Below are 27,878 nucleotides of genomic sequence, written 5' to 3' on the forward strand. Positions count from 1 at the left end.
CACCGTTTGTTCACCCTTAAGTGGTTTCAAACTGTTTAACCGTTCAAACCAAATTATTTTTTTTCTTTTGTTGAACACAAAACAATTCAGCCATTCAGCCGTTGACTGCTGGGAACCGGTTACCATTGACTTCCATAGCTAGACAAAAATACTATGGAGGTCAAGGGATACCAGATTCCAACCTTCTTCAAGAAATATTTTGTGTTTAACAGAAGAATGTGTAGAAGAAAAGTGGAGGGTGGGTAAATGGTGACAATAGTGAAGTAGTTGTTTAACTTGTAAGCATTGTCTAATTGAACAAGTTTTATGATCGCCACCTTTTAAATATGTATTTATCAATGAGTTTTGTTGTAATATAATTCTGTCCCATATTCCACTCAGAACTCTGGTGGGCCACATTTGTGAGAACAAACTGAGATACTTTGAACAAACTCAAATTGATGCTTAAAGGCCCAGTGAAGTGCTTTGAAATATGTATTTTTATTCAATGTTTGATCTCAACCGAAACGGAAATAAAGCCAAAATGAAAAGAAGGTGGGACATAGTGTAGCTCCTCATTTAAAAAAAAAAAAAATCAACCAATGTTGTTTTGTTTTATCACAGCTCTGCCAGTGAGAGTGGTTGAGCTCAAGCGCATCAAATGTGAAGTGACTTGAAGGGGGCGGGGCATGTCAGATATTAGAAAGCATTTGATTGGTCAAGATTTGATGAAAAACTCAAGTACGAGGTGACGTGAATAAAACCATTGATCCACTTAGGTGGAACTGACAAATTACAAGCTTTACATGTTTATATCAGTATTATATCTTCTAGACGTGAATTTTGTCACTGTTTTGGAGCATACTAACTTATAGATATGCTAAAACAAACAATACTGATACTAACATCTAAAAAACTTTATTTCAATTTCATGGGACCTTTAAGAATATTGGAATTGTAGCTGCATCCTGCTTGCTTGCATGCTTTGCAGCTTGTTTTTAAGTCAGAAACATGGGTTTGCTCATTCAGTAGTACTTGTGCCTGTTGGTTCAAATGATACACACACACACACTCCACATGAAAACAGCTTTATTTCATTTACAGTAGTGCGTTTTCATTTTATACAGCAGTATATTGCTCCATTTGACATTAGTGCAAAAATTCATGTTTGTTTTTAAATATAGCAAAACATAACTGACACAATATAAATAACACATTCAACAACATTACGATCGGGGAAAAAAGGACAAAAGAAAAAAGCCACAGTTACATAGACATTGCACAAAGTTTCAGGATGTTTATTTGGTTATATACATACTGTAATTGATTTCTGTGGGGATGTGGTCCTGCGGTGTGTTATGCATGTATATATTCAGTCATTGTCAAAGTGCAGGATGTTCCACCTCTACAGAAACACACATACAGAGCACTCTGATCTCCCTGGACGCAAACGTATACTGACCTTAAACACGTTTCTCTGAATTAACAAAGTCCTTAAAAAAAAGGAAATAAAATCCTAACTTCTCAGAAGTTTTGAAATCATATAATACTACATTTTAAAACATACGTGAAATGGCAGAGAGCAGAACTAAATTTAAGGGATTGATCGCACAAAAATTAAATCTCTTTCCAAACCATATTTGACTGTTTTCCTGTAAAACATAAAAGAATCAGATATTTAGCAGAATGTTCAAGCTGCTCCTTTCCGATATGACTGACCCCATTAACCGTTTAAACTTAAGCAGCTTAGGCTTTCTTCTAATACCAATTGTGTACAGAAACAATGTCGTACATGTTTTGGACAACTTAGAGACAAATAAATAAATAAATACATTTTAATTTTTGTATGAAAAATCCCCTTTTCTCCACGCTCTCATCAGTTAAAAACAATCACTCACCAAACCCAGTGTTCATTCAACTTCCCATCTGAGGTAAGATGCATTAGTAGTGGCTATTACCAATGACATCACAGCACAACACATAATATCTAGATCTGATCAAGCTGTCAAAGCTGACGACCCTGGCAAATGAGCAATAAAAGTTAGAAAATGCAATATACAATGACAATGTGATCAACCTTGGAAACTTAACTAAAGACTTACAACAAAAATACTGTGACGTACAACATACAGGAGCTTATAGTATCCGAGTTACTCACATTGAAGGGCTTTATTTTGAAGTGTCAGTATTACTGATTACCCGTTACTTAATCAGGATTAGTTCTGAGCACCAATCGCCCGTTTTGAACCACAAAAAAAAGAAAGAGAGAAAGTGCAGCTTTAATGTCACAGCTAGTTGTTTTTTTTTAAGTATGGCTATATAGTCTTGGTTGGACATTTCTCCTGGTTAGTGATTTAGACGTGTCATATTAGTAGAGTCTCAAACTCTTAAAGGCTTATAATACATGACTTTAGAAACCAAACCGAGCATGTTTCTTAGATAAAACACTAAACACCTCCCACATTTCATACCAAACACCAGTGCTTCTCTGATATGCAATAAGTACGTTCATTTGTATGTTAAAACTATATATCTCCTCTTCAGTCAGAGGTGGTCCTTCAAACATCTCTGAAATAGTGTCATATGTTTATATTACATTTGATGAATAAATAGGAAAATACATAAAACATTTATTATGTTGTCAACATGATCTGAGCACACTCAGGTGTACGTAGTGTAGAATTCGCACGTTTTTGTGAGAATTTTCTGCTTCTAAAATGTCCATGCGCATCTGTGGTGAGACAGGGCAGCATTGCACGTTACTGCCACCTAGTGTGGCACAGCAGCACTACAATATTATTTTCTGCCAGGGCGAAATTTTTGTAAACATGCATGGCAGAACCTGTCGAGAGCTACATTCCTAAAGTTGTACATTTTTTTTTCTTGTTTATATATCATTTCTTCAAAAAGAAAAATGTAAACATAAATTAAATGTACATTTAGTTATATATCATACACAAAGTGACCGCAAAATGGCAGAGCAACATGACTTTGCACTTTCAAGCACTAGGGTTTACAGGGTGACAGTCGTGGAGGCGTGTAAGAGTGTGATTTTTCCTTTTCATCCTTTTTTAACCATCTGCAGTAATCCTCCAGGCAGAGAGAGGGCGCTGTGGCCCACAAAACGCTCCTCATTTGGTGCTCAAACTGAGCAGTTGCGCCTCTTGGCCACACAAGGCAGGCCGCTTGAGCTAAGCCGGGTTTTTACCCTTTGTCAAAGACTAGTGGAGGAGACAGAAAGAGTGGGAGAGGACGGAGGGGGAAAGTTGAGGAGCTCCAGAACAGCGACTCCAACGCTGCTACGGCGTGTGAACATGCATGACGCTGCCACCCACTTGTTGCTACGAGGGTTGTACTTTTCTATGGAATTGAGGCTAGAGCTGCCATCGTTTCCTCCGACTGCATATAGCCATCCGTCCATGGCGACTAGGTCATGGGTGCTCCTGAAGATCAAGAAAAAAGAAAATGCATTAGAAAATGGCCATTTTTTTTTACATACAATTGACCCAATAATTTTGTAAAACGAATAAGCCTCATGTCATTCTAAACTTTGTATGACAGCACAAAAGAAGATTAATTTATTCATTTTCTTTTCGGCTTAGTCCCTTTATTAATCAGGGGTCACTACAGCGGAATGAACCACCAACTATATTAATGAACCTATTATGAATAATGTTTTAGCTGTTCTTGTCTTGTAGGTCAGTGGGGTTCAACACAACAAATTTGGATCCCATTAGCCCCCTTCACACATCCAGACTTTCCTGGAAAATTACTGGCAAATTGGCATAAACAATATTGTATATTCGTAGGGCGACACGAAGGCTCAGTGGTTAGCACTGTCGCCTCACAGCAGGAAGGTCGCTGGTTCGAGTCCCAACTGGGTCAGTTGGCATGTTTTCCTCGTGTTTCCGTGGGTTTTCTCCAGGTGCTCAGGTTTTCTCCACAGTCCAAAGACATGCGCTATAGGTGAATAGAATAAACTAAATTGTGTGAGTGTGTGTGGATGTTTCCCAGTACTGGGTTGCAGCTGGAAGGGCATCTGCTGTGTAAAACATATGCTGGATAATTTGGCGGTTCATTCCGCTCTGATGAATAAAGGGAATAAGCCAAAGGAATATAAATGAATGAATATATTCGTTCCAGAAGTTTTCAAGAATGAGAAGCTCTACCATTATAAGTAAATTGACAGAATTCTGCTGTGTGAACACAAAAGGATGAGCATATACAAGTTCGGAACGCAATTGGACGTCTACTCTGGCCAATCAGAACATTCTGATGTCAACAATGCATTTACTCCATGCTGTTTATGGAAATAAAAGCCTTTGAATTCATTGTGCAGACACATTTAGCTGACGCTTGTCAGTCATAAAATGCGCATGATAAATCCCTGTGATTTTATCTACAAGAGCTGTGTTCAACTCTGACGCATGTGTACGTAAAGGGGAGTGCGATTTTTAGATTTGATTTGAGACTTTCATTTCAAAGAGGGTCTTACAAACTGCAGCACATACTCAAACATATCTCTCAACATGCAGAAGTGTTCATTCTCTTTTCTTTTCTTCTCAAGCAATCTCTTCTCCATGTATCTTTACAATTACCAATGTCCATTGCACAGACCTCTGTGTAGCTATATATGTAAACATAACTGTTTTTTAGCAGTAGATAGCACCTCTGCCTTCAGATGCTAGCGACAACATTTTTCTCCAATAGTACAGTATTTCGGTTTGTCTCTGGGACAAAAACAGCAAAAGTATGAAACAAAATAAACCACGAACGTCTACAAATGCAAGTGCAGCTGTTTAGAAGTTATTTCTGGTTAACATTATCAGAGAATTTAAATGTATTTTGGAATGGATGTGTGAATGGTGCTTTTCCTGGGAAAAAATATGTAACGTCATTCCATTTTTAATATGCCGTTTAAGTTACGGTTATTTTCAAGCAATTGACTGGTACTGCTGTGTGAAAGGGGCTGATGACTTTTTCATTGTATGGACAAAAACGCACATTTTTCAAATGTTCTTTTTTGTGTTCTGCATAAGAGAGAATGTCAAACAGGTTTGGAACAACATGAGGTTGAGTGAATAAATTTTTTTGGCAAATCTAAAGTCACAATCGGGCAGCACGGTGGCGCAGTGGGTAGCGCTTCCACCTCACAACAAGAAGGTCGCTGGTTCGTGCCTCGGCTGGGTCAGTTGGCATTTCTGTGTGGAGTTTGCATGTTCTCGCTGTGTTCGCGTGGGTTTTCTTCCGGGTGCTCCGGTTTCCCCCACAAGTCCAAAGGCATGCTCTATAGGTGAATTGGGTAACTAAATTGTCTGTATTGTATGTGTGTGAATAAGAGTGTATGGGTATGTGTATGTTTCCCAGTGAAAGGGTATCCGCTGGGTAAAACATATGCTGGATAAGTTGGCGGTTCATTCTGCTGTGGCAACCCCTGATTAATAAAGCCGAAAAGAAAATGATTGAATTCATAAAGTCACAATCGAACCTGCGGATGTTCATGGGAGCCACTCCTTCCCATGTGTTGGTTTTGGGATTGTATCGTTCCACCGAATTTAGGCAGCTGGTACCATCATTGCCACCCGCAACATAAAGCATGCCCTCCAGTACAGCCACCCCTGCACTGCTCCTCCTGCTTAACATGTTGGCAATGGCAGTCCATGCATTACTCTGTAAAATACATATTTAGTCATTTAACCATGGAGAGAAAACAAAAAAAAAAAAACACATCCTGGAGATGTTTTCGGCATGTCAGAGAGAAATGTTTCACCTACCTGAGGGTCGTATTTTTCTACTGTGGCTAAGTGTGAAGAGCTGTCGTACCCACCAACTGCATACAAACTGCCATCTGAAAGACGAAATATGTGAAATAGGTACGTGTTTGCAGTCCAGAGAAACCACAGAGAACATTTTAACTGGTTAACATATGAACAAGGGTGTCCGCGCAGTCTTAAAAAGTCTAATATTTCAAAAACAAGATTTTAGGCCTTAAAAAGTCTTAAATATTATCTGAAATGTTGTGTTGTAGGTCAAGTCATTTTAAATGATATATTAACAAACATATGTCCATGTAAATGTACCCGAATGTGGCAACATTCATCCAATCACCAACAATCCATCTCAAAGCGTGTAACAAAATATTTATTTATGATTTCAATTTACCAGTATGGCTTAATTTTATTCCTTACAATATCATTTGTTGAAAAGCTCTCCCAACCGGGTCATTAAAAAAAATCCTTAGCATTTAGCCCTGTTAAAGTCTGAAATTTCATTGATAATGGTCTTGAAAAAGTTCTTAAAAGTCTTTGACTTTGAGTAACTCGCAGAAACCCTGCATAAAGGAAGGGCTAAGGTACAGAAGACAAATATATACAGTTATTATTACATTGTTATTTACCTAATGTGGCTACTCGGACATATCTCCTCCTGGTGCTCATGGCAGCAATGGAGGTCCAAGTACTGGTCAGAGGGTCATACCTTTCTGCACTGTAGATAAAGGAGGAGAGAAATGTCAAGTTATTTGACAATTGTATATATATATATATATATATGTATGTATATATATATATATATGTATGTATGTATATATATATATATATATGTATGTATGTATATATATATATATATATATATGTATGTATGTATATATATATATATATATATATATATATGTATATATATATGTATGTATGTATATATATATGTATATATATGTATGTATATATATATATATATATATATATATATATGTATATGTATATATGTATATGTATATGTATGTATATATGTATGTATATATGTATGTATATATGTATGTATATATATGTATATGTATGTATATATGTATATATATGTATATGTATGTATATATATATGTATATATATATATGTATATATATATATATATATATGTATATATATGTATGTATATATATGTATGTATATATATGTATATATATATGTATATATATATATGTATATGTATATATATGTATATATATATATATATGTATATATATATATATATATATGTATATATATATATGTATATGTATATATATGTATATATATGTATATATATGTATATATATATATATATATATATATATATATATATATATATATATATATATATATATATATATGTGTATATATATGTATATATATGTATATATATGTATATATATATATATATATATATATATATATATATATATAAATGTATATTAGGGGTGTAACAAATAACGTTTGATCTGTGATTCGTACGGATCACAATCCCACAGTTCGGAACGCAAATGGCCTCACATGTTTTTTCCTGGTAGATTAAGCCCAAATTTGTGACGATCACAGAGAAAGATCGCCTCTCGCATCATTCAAATCACATGTATGAAAGCATTTAGGCTTTCCTGTAAAATATAATGATGACAGAAGAAGTTTGGTAGGTTATTTGGGATGTGGTGGGCTTCATTAAAGGTGTTTTCTGTCACTACTTGTTTAGCCTGCATTAATGCATTCAGTATAAGCTGCACAATAAATCCTCAAAAGATCGTGATCTCAACACCCACGCCACATAAATTATAAATGATGGTGATCTGCATATGTTTATTAATCCTTTGAATCGCTGCATTCAAATCTGTGTTTGAAAAACGCAAAAAATCAAGAAAGAGATTGAGTCAAATAACACAGAGATACTGGGATAACAGTTTATAGTTTAGCTAAAACCACAGATGTTAATGGTAAAGATTAAAATCACCATCATGTGCATTTAACAACGCTCGTAAATGAAAGTTGTAGGCAGCAGTTACAGTATGTAACCAATAGGTAGCGACAACCAGCCATCAAAAGTATGCCACTGAATAATTCTTCAAAAATGACACATCTAGCAATGAAACATGAAGTTTTGTGAATAACTGAATCATTTATTGACAATTAGACTTAAAATAAACATGGATTTTACAAATCATAATGTTAGATTTATATATTCAGCGTTATCAGTAGTAGTAGTAGTAAAAGTTAATTTTTTACAGTACTGAATATTTTACAATTTATTTTTATTCAGCTGATTATTTCTTCATTTTATTTTTAATAAAATTTCAGGTTCTAAGTTCTTGCAGTACTATTTATGTAATAAATGGAAAACAAATTACATTTGTCTCCTCCCCTTTTTGGCTGATCCAAAAAATGGTCCGATCCGTGACTAAAATACCATAATGTGATCCGAACCGTGAGATTTGTGATCCGTTACACCACTAATATACAATTATTTTCATGGATATAATTATATGTATAAAGGTTTAAAAAAAAAAAGGGTTTTCTATGTATATTTATTATTATTACACAGTATTGTGTGATTACAATTTATTTGAAACAGTAGTATACCTGTTGAGACAGGAAGCACCATCATATCCTCCTGCAGCATACAGCAGCCCATGCAGAACCGCCACACCTAAACAGCTCCTCCTCGTTCCCATAGACACCTCAGGTTGCCACGCATTAGTGACTGGGTCATACGACTCTACAGTTGCCAAATCCGAAGTGCCATCATACCTGGTTAAAGAAAAGCAAGAGAAAAGACAAACAGGAACAATAGATCTTTCACTTAAGTCTTTATCGTGCAAGTAAAGACAAGATTGTTGTTATTCGTTGAAATCCATTACTCCACAACTGACACATTTCCTAACTAATCTTAGGTAACCTCTTGATTGACTCAGCATGGTAATCTTAAGGAAACTGTGGCTGCCTGCACATTCTGTTCCTTTTGTAATGTACTAATCAATTTTGTGTTATCTTTTAATCCCGTGTACACTTATTTGCATCTTGGGCTGCTTTATTCAGCAAGCTGCAATTCTAAGATGTCAAGTCGAGAGCTGTTCCACTTGTGTGCCTTCTGCATTTTGTTTTATTCTACTGTACATAAAAATTGTTTCTATGGAAGACCATTTCTTACATACAAGAAAAAAGGTACAATTTGTAAATGAATATGAAAAAAATAAAATAAATCACAGGTGAATTCAGTCATGTTTCTAGGATTTTGTACAATCAGGAGTTCCGCACAAAAAGCTCACCACACAGATTTGTAAATTTGCCACACACGTCAATAGAAAATGGACATCACACAAAATGTTACTAAAGGGATTTTTTTTCTAACGTGACTGCAACTTAAGCCATAATTATGAGATCAAACGTTAAATTATGATGAAATTTTATTTTTATGAAATTTATTTTTTCTTTTATTAAAATATGAAAAAAGTTGAACATGACATTTTTCTTGAAACTGTGATAAAGATGAGTTTTTACAATTTAAACTTTTCATGTAATAGTTTTAACTTATGTGATTGTTTTAATGTAATATATTGTAATTATTATTCAGTATCTCAATTTTTGTCATAATTAAGATTTTGTTCATATTTTGGAATGGGATTTGCTAAATTTTTATACATTGATTTAAAAACAAGTAAAAAAAAAAGTAAGGTTGTTGTTGTTGACTTGCGAATCAACACAATTTTTTATGCCCTCACATTTGCTATGTTTCCATCCACATATTTCGTACACATTTTGGGACATCACTGGATGAAAATGGCAAAAAAAATAAATTATCTAAATATTTTTATGCATTAAAATGCTAAGCAAATATAAAATGCAAACACATTTATCAAATAAATTCTTATCCTAAACATGATGTTGTCTCAAAAGATCGTGTGAATGGTTAAATGGACTACCCAGAGGGTACACCACACCTCAGGTTTTGTTTTAGTGTTTCTGAACTGCCTCGGCCTAAAGTCCGTCATTGCGTTTATTTGGTTATGCCCTCCCAGCCCTGCACCAGATGGTGTTCACAAAAAGCAGATAATTTTTGTAAAAGAAAATTTTATATTTAATCAGCCACATTATATTTGCACAACATATATAATATATCCCTCTCTAAAGCATTGATTGATGGATGGATGGATGGATGGATGGAAACAAGGATAGATATATAGATAGATATATAGATGATGGATAGATAGATACTGTACATAGATGGATGGATAGAAACATGGATAGACAGACTAACTGACTGATTGAATAATAGATTGATTGATTTTCCAAAAAGATAGATGAGGGAGATGCCAAAAAAAATTCCCCTGCAGTGTCTTACCTTATGGCAAATTCACAACTTTGGATGGAAACATTGGTATTGATGCCCCTCATTAACTCTTTTCAAAAGGTACCCATAATGCAAAGGTCTTCAGTTTGGTATAATAAAAGGAAATAGCAGTTACTGGTCTGCCAAAAACAATGCTTTAAACTCTCCATACCCGCCCACAGCATAGAGCTTGTTTCCAATGGCAGCCACTCCGACTCGAGCCCGCCGCGTTGACATGGACGCAACCATGTGCCAGCGGTCTGTCCTGGTGTCATAGGCCTCACAGTCTCCATGAATAGCAAAAAGACTGCCCCCACCTGAAAGACACACAGGAATGTGACATTTAAAGGTGGTATATCATGAAAATATGTTTATTTCACCTTTAAGTGCTATAATCAGGTATCTGGTTCATCTATTAACCCCAAAAAACAAGAAAAGGGACAACCTAACAAATTTGGGACAACTTTGTTTTAGTAAGACCTTTTCTGCAAGCAATAGGAAAAACACGACATTCTGATTTTGAGCCCCTTGTGACAGAGGAAGGTGACCTTACTATATATTCCCACCCCTTAATCTACATGTTTACTAGAAAGGGGGCAAAATATGTCACCTTCAAATAAAGCTCACAGCATAACAGACAGGTGCATGTGTGTATTTTTTTTGTCATTTTACAGACCTACGGCAAACAAAACTGGGCTGGCTCCTTCGCAGCGGCGTGGTCGTGTACGACTGTTACTGAGCACACCCCTCTGCTCGGGCATCAGGTGATACTTCAGCGCCTCGATCAGCAGGTCTTTGCACTCAGAGTGGTGACGTACCAGCAGCTCCGTATCCACGTTACTCATCAGGAAGTCCCGTGTCAGGAGGGGCAGACGCACACACTTCATCAGCTAAAGAGACATGGATGGAAATAGTGAGAGGTAAGATGTGTGTGTGTGGAAAGGATCAGAGAATACAAAGGAAGGGAATACAGAAACAAGTATCAAGTTGCAGGCACATAATCCTCTGTAAGCATTAATCCTGCGATTTACGGTGATGTTGCTAAAAGCGCATTTTGACAGGCAGAATGGCACCCACCCGCGGCACGTGTTGCCTCCGCCCATCAATGTCATGCTTGACCCAGCTCAGCACAGCCCTGTACACCTCCTCCTCTGATGGGACATTCAGGTTATCGCTAGAGATCAGATCCAGCACCTGCACACATCACAAAATCAGAGCTCTGATTACTCAGGATTCAGTCAAGCTGAAATGTTTACATAATATTTTAAAAATACACTTCCTTTCAGAATGTTATGTAATATGTTGTTTGGTACAGATGTGCTCAGATTTAGACCTAAAAGGTTTTGGATGTTTTTTGCAGATTATAATGTCAAAAAAGTATCTCTGTTTGAACAAGAGTTTTCAATATATTACATTGATCAACATAAATACATCAATTTACTATTGAGTTGACAGAAACTTATCACTTTAGTATAATATAAAAAAACATAATGTGTGTTATATTTTAAAAAGAAAACGTAAAAAATATATATAAAATATAATTTATCAATACACTCATCGGCCACTTTATTAGGTACACCTGTCCAACTGCCCATTAGTGCAAATTTCTAATCAGCCAATCACATGGCAGCAACTCAATGCATTTAGGCACGAAGACATGGTCAAGACTCTCTGCTGCAGTTCAAACTGAGCGTCAGAATGGGGAGGAAAGGTGATTTAAGTGACTTTGAACTTGGCATGGCTGTTGGTGCCAGACGGGCTGGTCTGAGTATTTCAGAAACTGCTTATCTACTGGGATTTTCAAGCACAACCATCACTAGAGTTTACAGAGAATGGTCTGAAAAAGCGAAAATATCCAGTAAGCAGCAGTACGGTGGTTGATGCCAGTTGATACCAGAGGTCAGAGGAGAATGGACAAATTGGTTCGAGCTGATAGAAAGGCAACATTAATTCAAATAACCACTCGTTACAACCGAGGTCTGCAGAAGAGCATCTCTGAATGCACAACACATCCACCCTTGAGGCGGATGGGCTACAGCAGCAGAAGACCACATCACGTGCCACTCTTGTCAACTAAGATCAGAAAAATAAGGCTACAATTCACACAGGCTTACCAAAATTGGACAATAGAAGATTGGAAAAACGTTGCTTGGTCTGATGACTCTCGAATTCTGCTTGAACATTCAGATGGTAGGGTCAGAATTTGGCATCAACAACATGAAAGCATGGATCCTTCCAGCCTTGTATTAACGTTTCAGGCTGGTGGTGGTGGTGTAATGGTCTGGGGGATATTTTCTTGGGACACTTTGGGCCCATTAGTACCAATTGAGCATCGTGTCAACACCACAGCCTTCTCTAGTATTGTTGCTGGCCATGTCCATCCCTTCATGACCACAGTGTACCCATCTTCTGATGGCTACTTCCAGCAGGATAACGCGCCACGTCATAAAGCGCGAATCATCTCAGACCTGTTTCTTGAACATGATAATGAGTTCACTGTACTCAAATGGCCTCCACAGTCACCAGATCTCAATCCAATAGAGGACCTTTGGGATGTGGTAGAACGGGAGATTCGCATCATGGATGTGCAGCCAACAAATCTGCAGCAACTGCAGCCACAAAGGATTAAGGCAATTCTGAAGGCAAAAAGAGGTCCAACCCGGTACTAGTAAGGTGTACCTAATAAAGTGGCCACAGAGTATAAACACACACACACATACATACATACATACATACAATATATATATGTATATACATATATAAAGAGAAAGAATCATATGAACAACAGTAGAAAATTATTTACATTTAATTGAACTTGCACAGTATTATAAAATAGTATTATATTATACAATGTCTATACTATAATAAATCTATAATTTTGTTACATTATGGAAAATGTCAAATCACTGCAAAACAAATTGTAAAAGCAGCAGCATATATTTAGTGAACTCACTCAAAAAATATTGCTGTGTTTGGCAGCATCACTAACATGTCAACAACTAGGTGAACCAATAGTGCTGAGTGAGTTTCAAACTAAACAATAGCAGACAGGGAGGTGGTGGAAGGGCTGATAAGGGTTGTCTGGGAGACCATTATCATTATTTTTGCAATTCCACTTGCGCCCGTTAGCAGAAATTGCACACACAAGCTTTTTTTGTGTGTGATTAGACCAGCTTCAACATGGACAGATGTTTTAAGAATTACAACCCAACTGACCAGCAACACAGCTGCTGGAGGCAAACGTAATACCATCGTCTAATCTAATACACACACAGAAGCGCTACAGCAACCTTTGCCGCGTTCCTGTCACCGACTGTTTGTTTATGTGTGGCAGAGGGCAAAGTTAACATGGCTACAAACATTTCCGAGGTCCACTGGGTCAAATATGGGGTCAGTGGGAGCCTCGAGCTTGAAACAGCTGTTAGGAGTGAAAGTCACAGACAGAAAGAGAATTCAGGTCGTCATCAGCCAGCCCATGCTAATGTTTCTCTCCAATCAGTGTCTGAACAGCAGGGGGATTTCATGAAATCACGCAAGCGTTTAAAGCATGGAGACACTAATACCAGCGGCACTCCGATTATTTAAAAGAACGCTCTTCTGCGCAGAGAGCGGATTAGAGCTGATGAAATTAGTGGCGTATGAGAACAGGGGCTGCTTTCTCCTGATTAGCTGTCTCAGCTTCTCACCGGAGTACTGCTGTCACGGTATATATGGGTGCATGATTGACACTGTATTGAAGGTGCTGCTGACGCAGAGAGCACTTTTATCAGTGTCATCGCTGTGCAATTCGTTTAGACATATTTGCTTTGGCGAGCTGAAGCAGAGGTCAAGGTTTGGCTGATTAGCATGGTCCGGTTAGCTCCTGCTGATAGATGCTGGTACTGTACCATATCATCCTTGGCCAAAAAAACAATCATGTCTCTTCATTCACAGCCATTAAAATGTTACCAAGTTTTCATGAATTACATATAATGTAAAGTACAGCATACTTAAAAAAATATATGTTTAAAAAAGGGGGTTGGTGATCAAAAGTGTATGTCATAATTTACTAATCCTTCACTTGTGACTTCTGTTGAACAAAAAAGAAGATATTTTGAAAAATGTAGGAAACCAGTACCCATTGAGTTCTATTGTATTTATTTTTCCTGCCATGGGTGTCAATAGCTACCGGTTTACTACATTCATCCCAATATGTGATATAATCATGCAATATTTCAATCACAGGTAATAGTTCTCCGATATAAACAGCTCTTTGTGTAGCTTCTTGGTGATGTTTGTGGTGTTAGTAACTGTACTATGGACAGCGTTTCGGACAGCCACGGCGATCGGATACTATACTAAAGTTGGTGACCGGGAGGTGTTACATGGGAGGGTGGCGGGAGATGGGTTTGAAATACGGGAGACTTTCAGGAAATATTGTCCAGATGAAGGCCAAAGGGACCCTTTGAGCAAGAGAAGTTTGTCATTTCAAATCTGCGATTTCTAGAATATTGCATATTGCAATACCACTAGCTCATGCAAGTACCCTTGAAAATGTTGGTCATCCATGAAGGACAAATAAAGAGGAGGACTAGAAAATACCCTCTGAATAGGGTAAAGATATGTCTTGGCATTAATGCTGTGGTAAACCGACACTAGTTTCATGGTTTGGTTTGATATGATGATGCAGAAAGTTGCATTGACTATGCATTCCATCTACAATTATCAGTTTTACTTCATGTACTGTATACAATTTTGTCATTAAATAAAAGCAGTCATATATAAACTGAATCTTTATTTTTACCTGCTCATAGCAAACAGACTTATTGAATGTATTAAACATCAAATAAGCAATAATGAAATGTTCAGCAATAGTTGTGTCCCAAATTGCATACTTATGCTCTGTTCAACGCCATTTTGTAGTATAAATAGTGTAAGTAGTGCATTCACACTGGAAACTCTAAAAACAATAAGTGCACTTTGAATACCCGGAGGGGCGAAGCAGTGGCGCAGTAGGTAGTGCTGTCGCCTAACAGCAAGAAGGTCACTGGTTCGAGCCTCGGCTCAGTTGGCGTTTCTGTGTGGAGTTTGCATGTTCTCGCTGCGTTCGCGTGGGTTCCTCGCGTGGGTGCTCCGGTTTCCCCCACTGTGCAAAGACATGCAGTACAGGTGAATTGGGTAGGCCAAATTGTCTGTAGTGTATGTGTGTATGTGTTTCCCAGTAATGGGTTGCGCCTGGAAGGGCATCCGTTGCGTAAAACAAATGCTGGATGAGTTGGCGGTTCATTTCGCTGTGGCCACCCTGGATTAATAAAGGGACTAAGCCGAAAAGAAAATTAATGAATGAATGAATACCTGGATGATGCACCTATTCAACCAATAAAATAAGTGTGGAATGATGAACACTTCTTGCGACTCAACAGTCGCAGCTTTGCTCATGTAGCAGAAGGGGAGGAGCTATCGGGCGCTCATGTTGGTTTACTTTATATATTTTGTATTGAGAAAGCAAAAATCTCCTACAAGACTGATTATACCGCCTCCTGATGGTGAATGTGGTTATACTCATGGCAGGTATTATTTAGTTTAGTCATTTATTTTACTAATTTGACAACCGTCAAACGTCATCTGGGAATCGGTTTGAATTTCCGCTTAATAAAAAACCCATTAGTGTTCCATTTGAGACGACACTACATATATTTACTATGCTGTTGAGTGTGTAAGTGCATAGTGTGCCATTTGGGACGCAGCTATTGTGTTTCGCTGCTAAGCTAGTGGGAGAGCTTTTAACAGTGTGCCCTTAGGAGTGACACAGGATATTGAGTTCTACAGTACCTCCAGTGTCAGATAAAGACTTACAAGCGGAGTAATGTGCCCAGGTGTAGGCTTTAAAATAGATAAAAAAAATGTGATTGTAAACAACTTTGCCATAGTCTGCTAATCACGCACATATACTGCAACATATGATGTCAGATAACCCTCAGTACATCTTAACTGGTTATGAAATATATACCGATGCACCATAAAAAAATATATCAGAATTTTGACACCCCTACTTGGCTGTAACTTGATTTTCTTTTTTAAGAATTTGGGCTAAAACCCTGCTCTGAGTGATCAAACTTCTTATCAACAGAAAAAAAAAAAAATCAAAACACTAAACTAACCATTCCCAGAGAGCATGTTGTGTGGACAGAAAACTGGTCTGAAGTTCACTTTGGATATAAAAGCAAGTGTAAGTAATTTGGATCTGATGGGAAACATGTTTGTCAGCAAACTGAGGAAAGATTGAACCTAAAGTATGTAAAATAAGTCAGCACGAGGTGGAGAAAAGGAAGTGTAATGGTTTGAGTGCGCAGCTACATCTATGGCTACAGTTAGTAAGGGAGGCTTGAGCCATTAATAATGTAATTTTAGAAAGAGAGAGATTAAGTGTGAGTGTGTGTGACATGACATATACGTTTCCTGTCTCCTGCCTTTTTCCTCACAGGTTAAGATAGCCGCAAGTCACATTGCTTTTACAGCTCTGCTGATTAAACATGTCTGTTCCCAGAATCCCCATGAGCAAAGATGTCAGAATCTGAACCGCACGCTTCTGATTGACCAGTCAAACATATGCAATAGAGATGAATGAGTACGCTAACAGCTTTCTTCAGACCAGAGTTGTGTTTGTCTTTGTAAAGGGTCGGGGGTGTTTTAAAAGCCAGGATGTGACCGGCCTTCCTGTAGTGAAGGTCAAAATAGCACAGATCATTTCTTTCCTCAGACAAAGTCAAGAGAATCGAGACCTCACAGACGGCAGAGCGCAATAGATTCTGTTTTTAAAAAGCCCAAGGCCAGTGTGACAGGAAGTGGTATTGGTGACATATAATTAGACATCCGTAGCCAGAACCATTTTTCCTCCAAGGCCTGTTATGGCTCAGCTCCTCAACACTCCCCATGCATCATTTAACGGGTACACTTTACACCCCTCTTTTTACGCTCTCAATGAATCTATTCTTGAATACGTTCTTGAATCAGAGCTTCTTCGTCAATTATTACAGTCTGAATGCTTTATTACCCTGGGCCATACAGGCTGGTCCTACTTATATTGTGTTATTTTGTCATTTTAGAGCATGACAGTCCTAGTTCTTATATACTTTTATTATATAAATGATGTCTTCTGTGAAGAACAGATGAGTGAGGGTACATTAGCGTAACTAAAAATGGAAAGGATTATTTTGTTTGTGTGTGTGTGTGTTTTTTTGTTTTTTTTTAAGTTTCACATACAGACAACAACGCTGTCAAAATAATCCCTCTTCACACAGAAAATGTGACAACAGTAGCTGGAATCTCTACAGACATAGACAGTTAAAGTCAGAATTATTAGCCCCCCCTGAATTATTAGTCCCCCTGTATATTTATTCCCCAATTTCTGTTTAATGAAAATATATTTTTTTTTCAACAATTCCAAACATAATATTTTTAATATCTAATTTAGAACTCATTTCTTTGACGCTGGTATCCAGCGTCAAGCCTTGGAATGGTTCTCTTCATATCTGAAGGAGAGAACCATCTCAGTCAGTTTGGGCAACTCTTGTTCTTCTGTCATACAATTAATGTGTGGGGTTCCACAGGGCTTGGTACTGGGTCCTGTTTTGTTTTCCTTTTACTTCCATTGGGAAAAATGTTTTGAAAAACTAAATTACCATCTATACCATCTTCCCCCAAAAATCTGGGAATCAATCCTCCCTTCAGGCGTTGTTTAATTGTATGGCTGATGTGAAGTGTTGGTTAGCGAATATCTTTCTCCAACTGAATGAGGACAAGTGTGAATTTATTGTTTTTGGTCAAAAAGGTTTGGATTCTAATGGAAATCTGTCATTCCTTCCTGGAAAAATGCATTCCTCTGGAAAAAATCTTATTGACTCTGAGCTTAAATGTGATCGCCAAATTAATGCAGTAGTCAAAAATAGCCTTTTTTATCTTAGATGTATTGCCAAGCTGAAGTCTGTCCTCTCTTTCAGTGATTTGGAGAAGGTTATTCATGCCTTCATCTCTTCTTGTCTAAATTATTGCAACGCATTGTATCTGGGTGTGAGTCAGGCCTTTCTCTCTCACTCGACTGCAGCTCGTCCAGAACTCAGCTGCCAGGCTTTTAACAGGCACAAAAAAAGTAGAGCACATCACACCTGTACTGGTTTCTATACACTGGCTACCAATCCAGTTTAGAATTCAGTACAAAGTACTGTTGTATGTTTTGAAAACATTCCATGGCCTGGCCCCTGAGTATATTTCTGAGCTAATTAATATACACCAAACCATGAGATCTCTTCGCTCTAAGGATTGACTTTATTTGCAAGTTCCACAATCACGCTTGAAACGTTAAATGTTGGAGGTGATAGAGCTTTTTCAGTAGCAGCTCCAAGGCTTTGGAACAATCTTCCACTCTCCTTAAGAACATCTCCAACTTTTGAGTCTTTTCAAAGGTCACTGAAAACACAATTATTTTCTTTAGCTTTTAATCATGTGTTTTGAGTTCATGTATTCTGGCTCCTTGCATGTTTGCATGTATTATGTGTTTTTTATGTAAAGCACGTTGGTACCCACGTTGGTATGTAAAGTACTCTAGAAATAAACTGAGTTGAGTCATCTTTGCCATGATGACAGAACATAATAATTTACTAGATATTTTTTAGGATATTAGTAATTTAGCTTAAATTGCAATTGAAAGACTTAACTAGGTTAATTAGGGTAACTAGGCAAGTTAGAGTAATTAGGCAAGTCATTGTATAATGATGGTTTGTTCTGTAGACAATCACAAAAATAATATTGCTTAAGCAGGCTAATAGTATTGACCTTAATAAAGTATTAAGTATAGTATTGAAAAATAGTATTGAAAAACATAATTAAAAACTGCTTTTATTCTAGCCAAAATAAAATAGTTAAGACTTTCTCCAGAAGAAAAAATATTACCTGAAATACTGTGAAAATTTCCTTGCTTTGGTAAAATATTGGGAAATATTTGTAAAAAGAAAAAAAAAATCCCAATAATTTTGACATCAACTGTAAATTATGTTTTCACAAAATTGTTTATACACAGAAATGATTTAACATACAAAAGGGGACTAGTTAAAAATAATGTGAAAAAAAAAGCAAAAATTAAGACAAAAAGTAAAACTGAAATACAAATAATGCAGATTAATATCTGAATTGTCATTTTTAAGTTGACATGAACTACCTTACTGTCCCAAAGCAGGTTACTCACCTGTTTGAGAGGCAGCAGCATGAACTCCTCAGTCTTCGATACCTCTACAAAGTGCTGCAGGACGTACTTATGAGCTGACTTAAGAAGGTCGCTGCAGGAGTGAGTGTCTGCAAAGCCGCGGATGCCCAGGCAGTTTGAGGGGTCCAGCTGGCTGAGGAGGAATTTACAGCAGGCATCTCTCACTCCATTGAGCTGCAGAAGACTAGCTGCTGGCAACAGGGTCTGCTCCAGACAAGATACAGAGGGTCAAACAAAACTCATGTAGTAAGACATCATTAAACTTTCCTTAAGTTTTCAAATCTTACATTTAATGTAGTGTATAGTTAAAGTGTTTATGAATTTGAAAGATTAAAGTGTATCATAATAAAAAAGTTATTGTCTCCCCCGCAAGAAAAGAACGCTAAATCCAATAAACAGCCTGAAATGAGTTGTCAGCAATAGCAGGCTTTCTTTGTGCAGAAACTCAATGACTATGCATTATGCCAGGGGCTTCACTAGCCACATGCATACATCTACTTTGATCCTTTGTAAATGCTGTATGAAGCGTGAATCTTTCCACACTCATTGGTGGCAGTAGCCGGTATTCTTATTCAACAAAGATAAACCGGAACTAGTGCTGCACACATACAAACCATAAAAAAGCAGTGTTTATGTACCATTTTCACAGTACTTCTCATGCTCATGCAAATAAGTCTGATATAATCTAATAATCCATATCCTTTGCAAATATTTGAGAAATACGACAAAATGACAGCCGGCTTCTTTTTGTTCCCTCATGACTTGCATCGTTTGCTTAGTTTCATCACTTGGTGTTTGTTCTTACGCTCTGATTCATAGCCGAACAGCCAATCAGATTGCACCTCTTTTCACCAATTTTACACACTGTCGGCTAGGTGTGTCCAATTAATTATTAAATTAAAAATTTCAAACAGTGATAGAAAAGAGGTCATGCTTTAATGTATAATGTAAGAAAATGTATTGTATTTGAACATGGATGCATGTAGGATTGGGTATCGTCTGTGGTTATTTCAATACTGGTGCTAAATCGATACTTTTAAAACGGTACCAGTGCCAAAACGGTGCCTGAATCTATACTTCTGAGCCACAAAATTATTTGACAAAAATATATATTTTTAAATCATTTTAATTAAACAATATAATTAAAGTTTAAAGTATACATCAATTCATATTTTATAGATCTGAATTGCATTAATATATTTCTTTTGATCATTTAATTATTAGCGTGAATGCAAGATTTGCATTGTACAATTAACATTACATTAGTTTACTACTAACCTGTGGGAACACTGCCATCAAAATCAGTGAACTGCTTTTTTCTAGGGTTGGGGCTTGTGACTATGTGTACATGGACATCAGGAATCGAATTATTTACCTTAATCTGAATAAGACAATAATATGATTAAGGTGTTTACACAAGTTGCTTTTTAAATGTTCCTTTCATGAGCCCGTTTTACATTGTGTCACCACACTATCCACATTTCCTCTGAAGTTTCATGTATTTTCGGTTTCATTGTTAATTTTTTAACTGAAATTTTAACTGAAGTTTGGCAGGTTCACTTTTATTCAGGAACATTTCATTCATGCCCCGTGATAAACTGAGGTATTGGGAGTATGAAGTAAGGACTGCTGGAGAGTGTTGTTTTGGAATTTCAAACCGAACCCCGAATGGAAAGAAAAAACCTCTGCATTTCGCAGTGTGGGTGTCTGTGGTCCTTTAAAGAGCCCATATTATGGGTTTTTGAAAATGCCCTTCCATGTAGTGTGTCACACAGCTCTAAGTGAAGTGAAATATCCAGCTAAGGCTTAAATCTGTAAGTGTACAGTGTTTAAAATTATTGATTCATCTATAAAAGAGTCGACTCATAGTGCTTCAAACGAGTCGTCTTGATAACGAGTCATTAGGTGTTTCGCGATGACGCAGCTACGAAACACAAGTAGTTGGGCGCGCAAACCCGGGAGATTTGAAACCTGCGGCCCCGCCCACTAACAGAAAAAAAGTCACACACACACACAGAGACACACACAGACACTGGTCGAATGAAGTCACGCTGTGCAGATGGATATTATGGACAGTCTAATCAAAGATGAAACATCAGCAATATAGCCCAGCCTTGAGCAGTTCTGAGTGCTTCTGAAAACTATCTGCTTTCAAAGAAGACTTCATCAGTTTGTTAAAGGAAGGATCAGTGAAGACTGTCAGAACATGGATCCGTGCATCATGGATCAGTTTCTACCCCCATTTCACAAGTGTAAGTACGTGCGATTAAAACTGTTGCCTCGTTTACTCTATCTTGCACATGATGTATTTAGTTGTGTTTTGTTACTTGTAACCGCGTGTGCTGTATCAGGTTAACTCTTTATATTCTCATATCGCGTGTAAAGCCACGTTGAAAACGCGACGCGTGCCGCTTTGATTACGGATCGTCAGCTGTTTACACACATGCAACGGACAAGTTTCAAAATATTTCAGCTCAATATTATTGTCTCCTCGTGTGTGTAACGCACGGGTATTCGCGGATATAACGGCGCCGCTCCTCTATGGACGCGCCGGCCCTGTATGTGTGTGTCTGTGTCTCCTCGTGTGTGTAACGCACTCGCACTGGTTTTCGCGGATATAACTGAGCGCCGCGCCGCGCCCTCTCTATTCAGCCGCTCCTTTATGGACGCGCCGGCCCTCTGTGTGTGTGTGTGTCTCCTCGTGTGTGTAACGCACGGGTTTTCGCGGATATAACTGAGCGCCGCGCCGCGCCCTCTCTATTCAGCCGCTCCTTTATGGACGCGCCGGCCCCCTGTGTGTGTGTGTGTGTCTCCTCGTGTGTGTAACGCATGGGTTTTCGCGGATATAACTGAGCGCCGCGCCGCGCCCTCTCTATTCAGCCGCTCCTTTATGGACGCGCAGGCCCTGTGTGTGTGTGTGTGCGTGTGTGTGTGTGTGAAAAGAGCAAGAAGACTGTGACCTCCTCGCCAGTTCTTGGACTTTTTGCTCAATAAAATAGTTAGTCGTCAGTATTTTCTAGTCCATCGTCTGTGTTTACATTCACCCACTGGCAGACAAAATCCACTATGAAGCGTGTGTGCACTGTGACTACTTTTATATTGTAGATTAGCAGCTGGGCATTTCACTCTGTCTGGCGCTGAAGCCTTGTCCGTGTCGACCAATCGCAGCAGGCTGTCATCGGTCCAATCAGCGAAGATTAGCTTCGCGCTGAGGAGGGGTTTGGGAACAAATGAATCGCTGAACGATTCATATGGGAGTCGCTGGGATAATTAGGTAAAAATAAATGCAGATTATAAGACCATCAAAGTGTTTTTTGACCTTGCATGCATATTAGACTGTTGTTGGAGACCCTTACAACCTAAATATGACCCTATTTCATGTATAATATGGGCTCTTTAAGGTAATTAAAAATGGCTGTTTACCTGGTAGACACTTAATCAGAGTAGTGTCTTAATCATTAAAATCAGAGTATTGGTTTCCATATAAACGTAGTCAGTGAAAGTGCCAGATGATGTTGCAATCTGTTAAAGTACATTGCTCTGCTTTTAAGTTGATTCCATGAGCCCTCAAATGTTTCATTAAGTTTGATGCATTTCCCCCTCTTACATGTAACTTTTGTAAAGCATCTGCTTCACATTTGGTGTGTCAAAATCCTTGCTTGCAAAATACAGCCATACTCTACAACGCTTAGTTTTAGCAAATTTGATGAACGCGATCATGCATGTTGATGTAGGGATTTGCTCACTGGGTGCGACGTACTGCACGCTTTGCTTTTTACATCTAAGCAACAAGAACAAGCACCTAACATCGGTGTCCATAACCCTCAAAGTTGTTTGGAATTAAATGCTTTAAAATGGTGTGTCACAATGCATACTTATGTGTGCTTTGGTGCACCATTTGATGCTTCTTATGATGCTACTATTGCAGGACATCTCCAAAAAATTAGAAACCTTTACAATAGCATGATATGGGGACTTCTTAATACACTGTTTTTGTCTCCCAAATGTTTTCCAGAAAATACATTTTTTTTTAATTGACTGCATCTTTAGTTTAATGTAGTCAAATAGTTCATCACAGATGTCAGAAGACACAAATTTGCGTTTGCATAAACCACAACTGAGTGATACAGTTTCCTCTTTAAATGACGCTAAAGGAGACGTACCTGCACGTTGCCTTCTCCTACTACGATCTCAGCGGTGTAAGCGTACTGCACCAGCTGCTCCAGAGCCTGAGGGTCAATGTCATGCAGGGTCACATGGGTCTGACGACTCTCTGACATCTCATCTGCACACAACACACACAGCAGTGTCACTCAAACTGTGAAATGCAATTGATGTTTCAGAAGAACACAATTTAAGCAGTTTCCCAGGGGGGCTGATGATGCTGTAATGGACCATTCCCACATACTGTGTTTTTTGGAGGCCGCTGAGTGACTGTACGGTTTGTTGAAATGGATGTTCCTATTATAAAGTTATTGGTGCTGCTCCACTGACAATAACTTTAGAAAATGTGATCACTAATGTGGTGAACTTCTTATTGAAGTCTCTTTATTGTTGAACGCTAACAGACGTTTCTGCTTGATTACTGTATTTAACCGTATCAGGCAGTGATCACGGTCTGTGTTTATTTGCATAAATATTTGCATAAACACTGCTCAATTTTGTTGCACAGCCACCGTTCAGTAAAGACAGCAATGACAGTTCAGTAATTACACTCTAGTCTGAGGTGCAGCGGGACTGACGAGCAATAGGAAAAGCCAGAAACCTGCTGCTGAAGAAGAGAATAAAGCATGGAACAAAAAAAACATTAAGTGATGACAAAAGGCAGGAAGGAAGGAAAGGCTTGAGAAGGAAGCTGAGGTAATGTACACATCGGAAATAAACACAACACAATACACAATACATCTTAAAATGTGTTTTTGAGACTTTTAGTTCAGGCGCGTTTGTTATGTATACACAGAAATTCAACTTTTAAAGAACTACAGTACAGGCAGAAAAATAATAATAACAGCAAATTAGAATAGGACCTACTTGTAAACATGGCATGGAAGTATGGACTGCAGGAGGCCAGCACCACCTTGTGCGCCTTAATCTCCTTGTTGGCCACATGGAGCACGATATCGCAGAGCAGGCCACGCTGCCGCATGCGGTTCATGGACACGAAGGAGTCGTGGTAGTGGCGCTTGGAGTTGTGCGAGATGCTGTGGCCATCCCGGTTCAGCAGCTGCATACCTCCCTCCATCATGCCGGTGCTCTCCAAGGCCTGCTGGAGCCTGGGCCTCACTCTAAAATACTATAGGAAGAGAGAAACGCATGCTATAAAAATCAAACAAGGCATTTCAGTGCTTTTAGTTACATATTGCCCTTGAGGTAAGGCAATTAGTTGGTATTACTGCGGTAGTTTGTATTACTGGCTGTACAGTATATGCATTATTTTCCATATTTATCATAGATTTAATAATTATGTAGTTCAGATATACTGCTGCAAAGTGCAGTGCAGCAAGAGAAGATTTCATTGTTCACATACTGAGAGAAAGGAGAGATAATTATAGTGGAGGATTTGGTGTGCTAAAGATTGATCTTTGGCCATTGTCTTATGTTGTAATGTGCAGTTGGAACCTCTGCTCTCTATACACAAAGTATGCCTGATGGCGATTCAAAAAGCTAACGTGAAGTGAAAAATGACCAATCAATCAAAAAAATTTTCACTCCATTAAGCGTTCTCTGATTATAAACCATTTATGGAACCATTTAATTTAACAAAAGGTTCTTTACAGCAGTGTTTCCCAACCCTGTTCCTGGAGGCACACCAACAGTACATATTTTGGATGTCTCCATTATCTGACCCATTCATTTCAGGTTTTGGAGTCTCTTCTGATGTTATGATGAGATGATTCAGGTGTGTTTGATTAGGGAGAGGTTGAAAATGTGGACTGTTGTTGTGCCTTCAGGAACAGGGTTGGGAAACACTGCTTTACAGTAATAGGCAAATATGTAATATGCCTTGCTGGTGTTAATTATAATATTAATTTTTATTAGCAATTTAGTTAATCATTTATTTATGTAAGGATTGTAGTAAAATAAACAGGTAATATATATTTTTCTGATATAATTAAATGTAATTCAGGCTTCTACTTCAGTCAAGTTGCAAACAATGGGCAATATGCACAGCTAGTGCTTTTCAGCCAATGATAAACTTCCGTGAAATGTTTACATGACTATTTTCAATTTCATCATAAGGTTCCCTTTCCAGCATCGATGTTGTAATGTAATTAAGATACAATCGGTAAATATATAAGCATTCATTTAGTTCAGGATATATACAGGAATCCTAAAGGTAATTTCAATACCATTTTAAGACTTCTTAAAGAACCTTCTCAGAGTATTTTAAGACCTCGTCGACACTACAAGTTCTAATCAGTATCAAACCTTTAACTTAATAAACAGTTGTTAATAAACAGCTGTAGTTAAATAAATATGTTGCATCATTGTGCTACATTGAACTCAGATAAGCTCGGAAGCTTGGAAGAATAAATTCTTGGCTTCAGCCATCATTTAAACTTGTCTTTCTCTTACCAGGAGTACATTTTCCCATTTTGCCGTCTGTTTCACTACATGTGAAGAGCGTCACATCACCTTCCCACCTTTGTCGCAAATTACGTGACATCACCCAGATCGCAATGGATACCAATCGCGTGGATCGAGCATGCCATTGTTAATATTAAAAGGAAAATAAATGTTTATGCTTTTTTGGAGTCAAACGTTGGACAACGCTTGAACAAAATTTAAGACCTTGTAAAAATGCGATTAGGACTTTTTAATACCTTTGAAGGGCCTTGATTTTCTCATAATTGATATATCAACTTTTAATACTTTTTAAAACCCCACGGACACCCTGTTTGTTCAAGTGTAAAACGAGATGAAAGACATCAGCATCAGGCTAGCGTAGAAACTCCATTGAAAATACTAGGGTAAAATAAATGTCCATATTTTAAAGACAAAAAAATACCCACTTTATATCATATATCAATCAGGCAGTGAAGATCACTTATTTTTAAAGAAATCAGATCTTAAACATGGCAATTTTGTAATGGAGCAACACTTCACCGGAAGCGCTTAGCCTGGCTGACTGGAATTTAAAAGCCAGTGTGCATATAGCCCATTAGACTTTAAAACACAATTATATGAAAAATCTGCAGGTGTTCTGATTCTTATTAAGTGTTGTCAATTCACTCGTTTCTCTCAACACTCACCGTTAGAACTTATTTCCAATTCTTTGCTGAGAAACCACAAGTTCACATTTGGATATTGCCAATAGCATAAACTTGGTCTAATGTGAATAAACAACCCATGGCTTGAAAACACAAAAGCTTGGCATAAAATGTAATTTATTTGCACCTTCAAAACAAATGTTGCATTTCAACACAATATTGATCATTCATTCTATGGAATCAAACATACTAAAGAGCATTACAACCTTAATTTTAAGCAAAGAAAGTATTGAAAAAATCAGGTTTTCTATTTAACCGATTTAAGAACTACAATCCCTTTTCTTTTGAAAAATCCTTTATTAGCTCAGGTTGGTACACACATTCAATCTACCTTTGGTTTGTGGCAGTAATTGCATATTTGGTTTTTTGTTGGAAATAATAAACTTTTTATTTAATTGTATTTCCAAACACTGCTGTAAATTAAATATGGGCTGTTGGTTTTGACAATATTTTAAATGACAAGCTTTAACTTCATATCTAGTTAAGAAATAAGCAAAGACAGGCAATAAAAACTGATTTCACTATGACATTTTAGAACCAGTATCCAACCTAAAAGCTAATAATTAACTAACCGTTAGACATGTTTAACATCTAAACATGACCTTCTCTGACAATCTTTGAGTTATGTACACCAGGCTGTAAATCCGTTTTAATTTGTTGGGGTTTTTTTTGTTTCATGTTCTCTTGGCCTTACAGAATAATGGTACCTTCAAGGCATTTCAAACAACAAGTACAGAATCATAATGGCAGAAGCAAGCCAGACCGAAGCACTCAAGCATTAAATATCATGAAAATGATCACTTCACAAATTCCCACTCGTTCTACAGCTTACAGCTACACGAGATTTGCTCCTCAATAGTCAGTGGCATTTTCTGACTGGCCCGAGGCCTCAAAAGCTTTTTAAATTCAGTCTTTGGTGCACATAAAGACTCCGGCACACCCGCTACATAAATAAACCGGCTGGTTGATTTTTAAAATGAAAGCGTGTTCCAGATGAAGGGACGAATGGTATGGAAAGGTTGGACCAGTCCAGGACACATCGTGATGAGTTGGTCCGCCAGCTGCACACGTTCAATTCTCACTTAAAAAAAAGCATTGCTATAGAAACCACGGTGCCCACGGAAGCATGTACTGGTATCTGTCATACACTTCACTGTGAGTGGGAAGATTGGATAAAGCAAGACATTTTTAAAGGAGGGCGATAAATAGCATACCGGTTGTCAACGGTGGGATTAGAAAACACCTTCAAGACAATAGAGTTGAT

The 27,878-nt window shown here is 37.7% G+C and overlaps 1 protein-coding gene across 2 annotated transcripts in view; it reads right to left on the reverse strand.

Moving 5' to 3' along the window:
* Nucleotides 1-1,053: 1,053 nt before the first annotated feature.
* Nucleotides 1,054-27,878, reverse strand: part of klhl17 (kelch-like family member 17) — a 30,510-nt gene continuing 3,685 nt past the window's right edge. For both annotated transcript variants that reach the window (XM_056449431.1, XM_056449430.1), the window contains 11 exons: nucleotides 24,375-24,636; nucleotides 23,507-23,628; nucleotides 19,326-19,547; nucleotides 11,183-11,299; nucleotides 10,782-10,995; nucleotides 10,278-10,422; nucleotides 8,359-8,526; nucleotides 6,377-6,465; nucleotides 5,754-5,827; nucleotides 5,468-5,649; nucleotides 1,054-3,422 (listed from right to left, as the gene is read on the reverse strand). In XM_056449431.1, coding sequence (XP_056305406.1) covers nucleotides 3,194-3,422; nucleotides 5,468-5,649; nucleotides 5,754-5,827; nucleotides 6,377-6,465; nucleotides 8,359-8,526; nucleotides 10,278-10,422; nucleotides 10,782-10,995; nucleotides 11,183-11,299; nucleotides 19,326-19,547; nucleotides 23,507-23,628; nucleotides 24,375-24,588 — 1,776 coding nt within the window. In that variant the 5' untranslated portion in view covers nucleotides 24,589-24,636 and the 3' untranslated portion in view covers nucleotides 1,054-3,193. The remainder of the gene's footprint in view (nucleotides 3,423-5,467; nucleotides 5,650-5,753; nucleotides 5,828-6,376; nucleotides 6,466-8,358; nucleotides 8,527-10,277; nucleotides 10,423-10,781; nucleotides 10,996-11,182; nucleotides 11,300-19,325; nucleotides 19,548-23,506; nucleotides 23,629-24,374; nucleotides 24,637-27,878) is intronic.

The sequence above is a fragment of the Danio aesculapii genome, chromosome 23, assembly GCF_903798145.1.
Source record: "Danio aesculapii chromosome 23, fDanAes4.1, whole genome shotgun sequence".
In the NCBI taxonomy this organism is placed as follows: domain Eukaryota; kingdom Metazoa; phylum Chordata; class Actinopteri; order Cypriniformes; family Danionidae; genus Danio; species Danio aesculapii.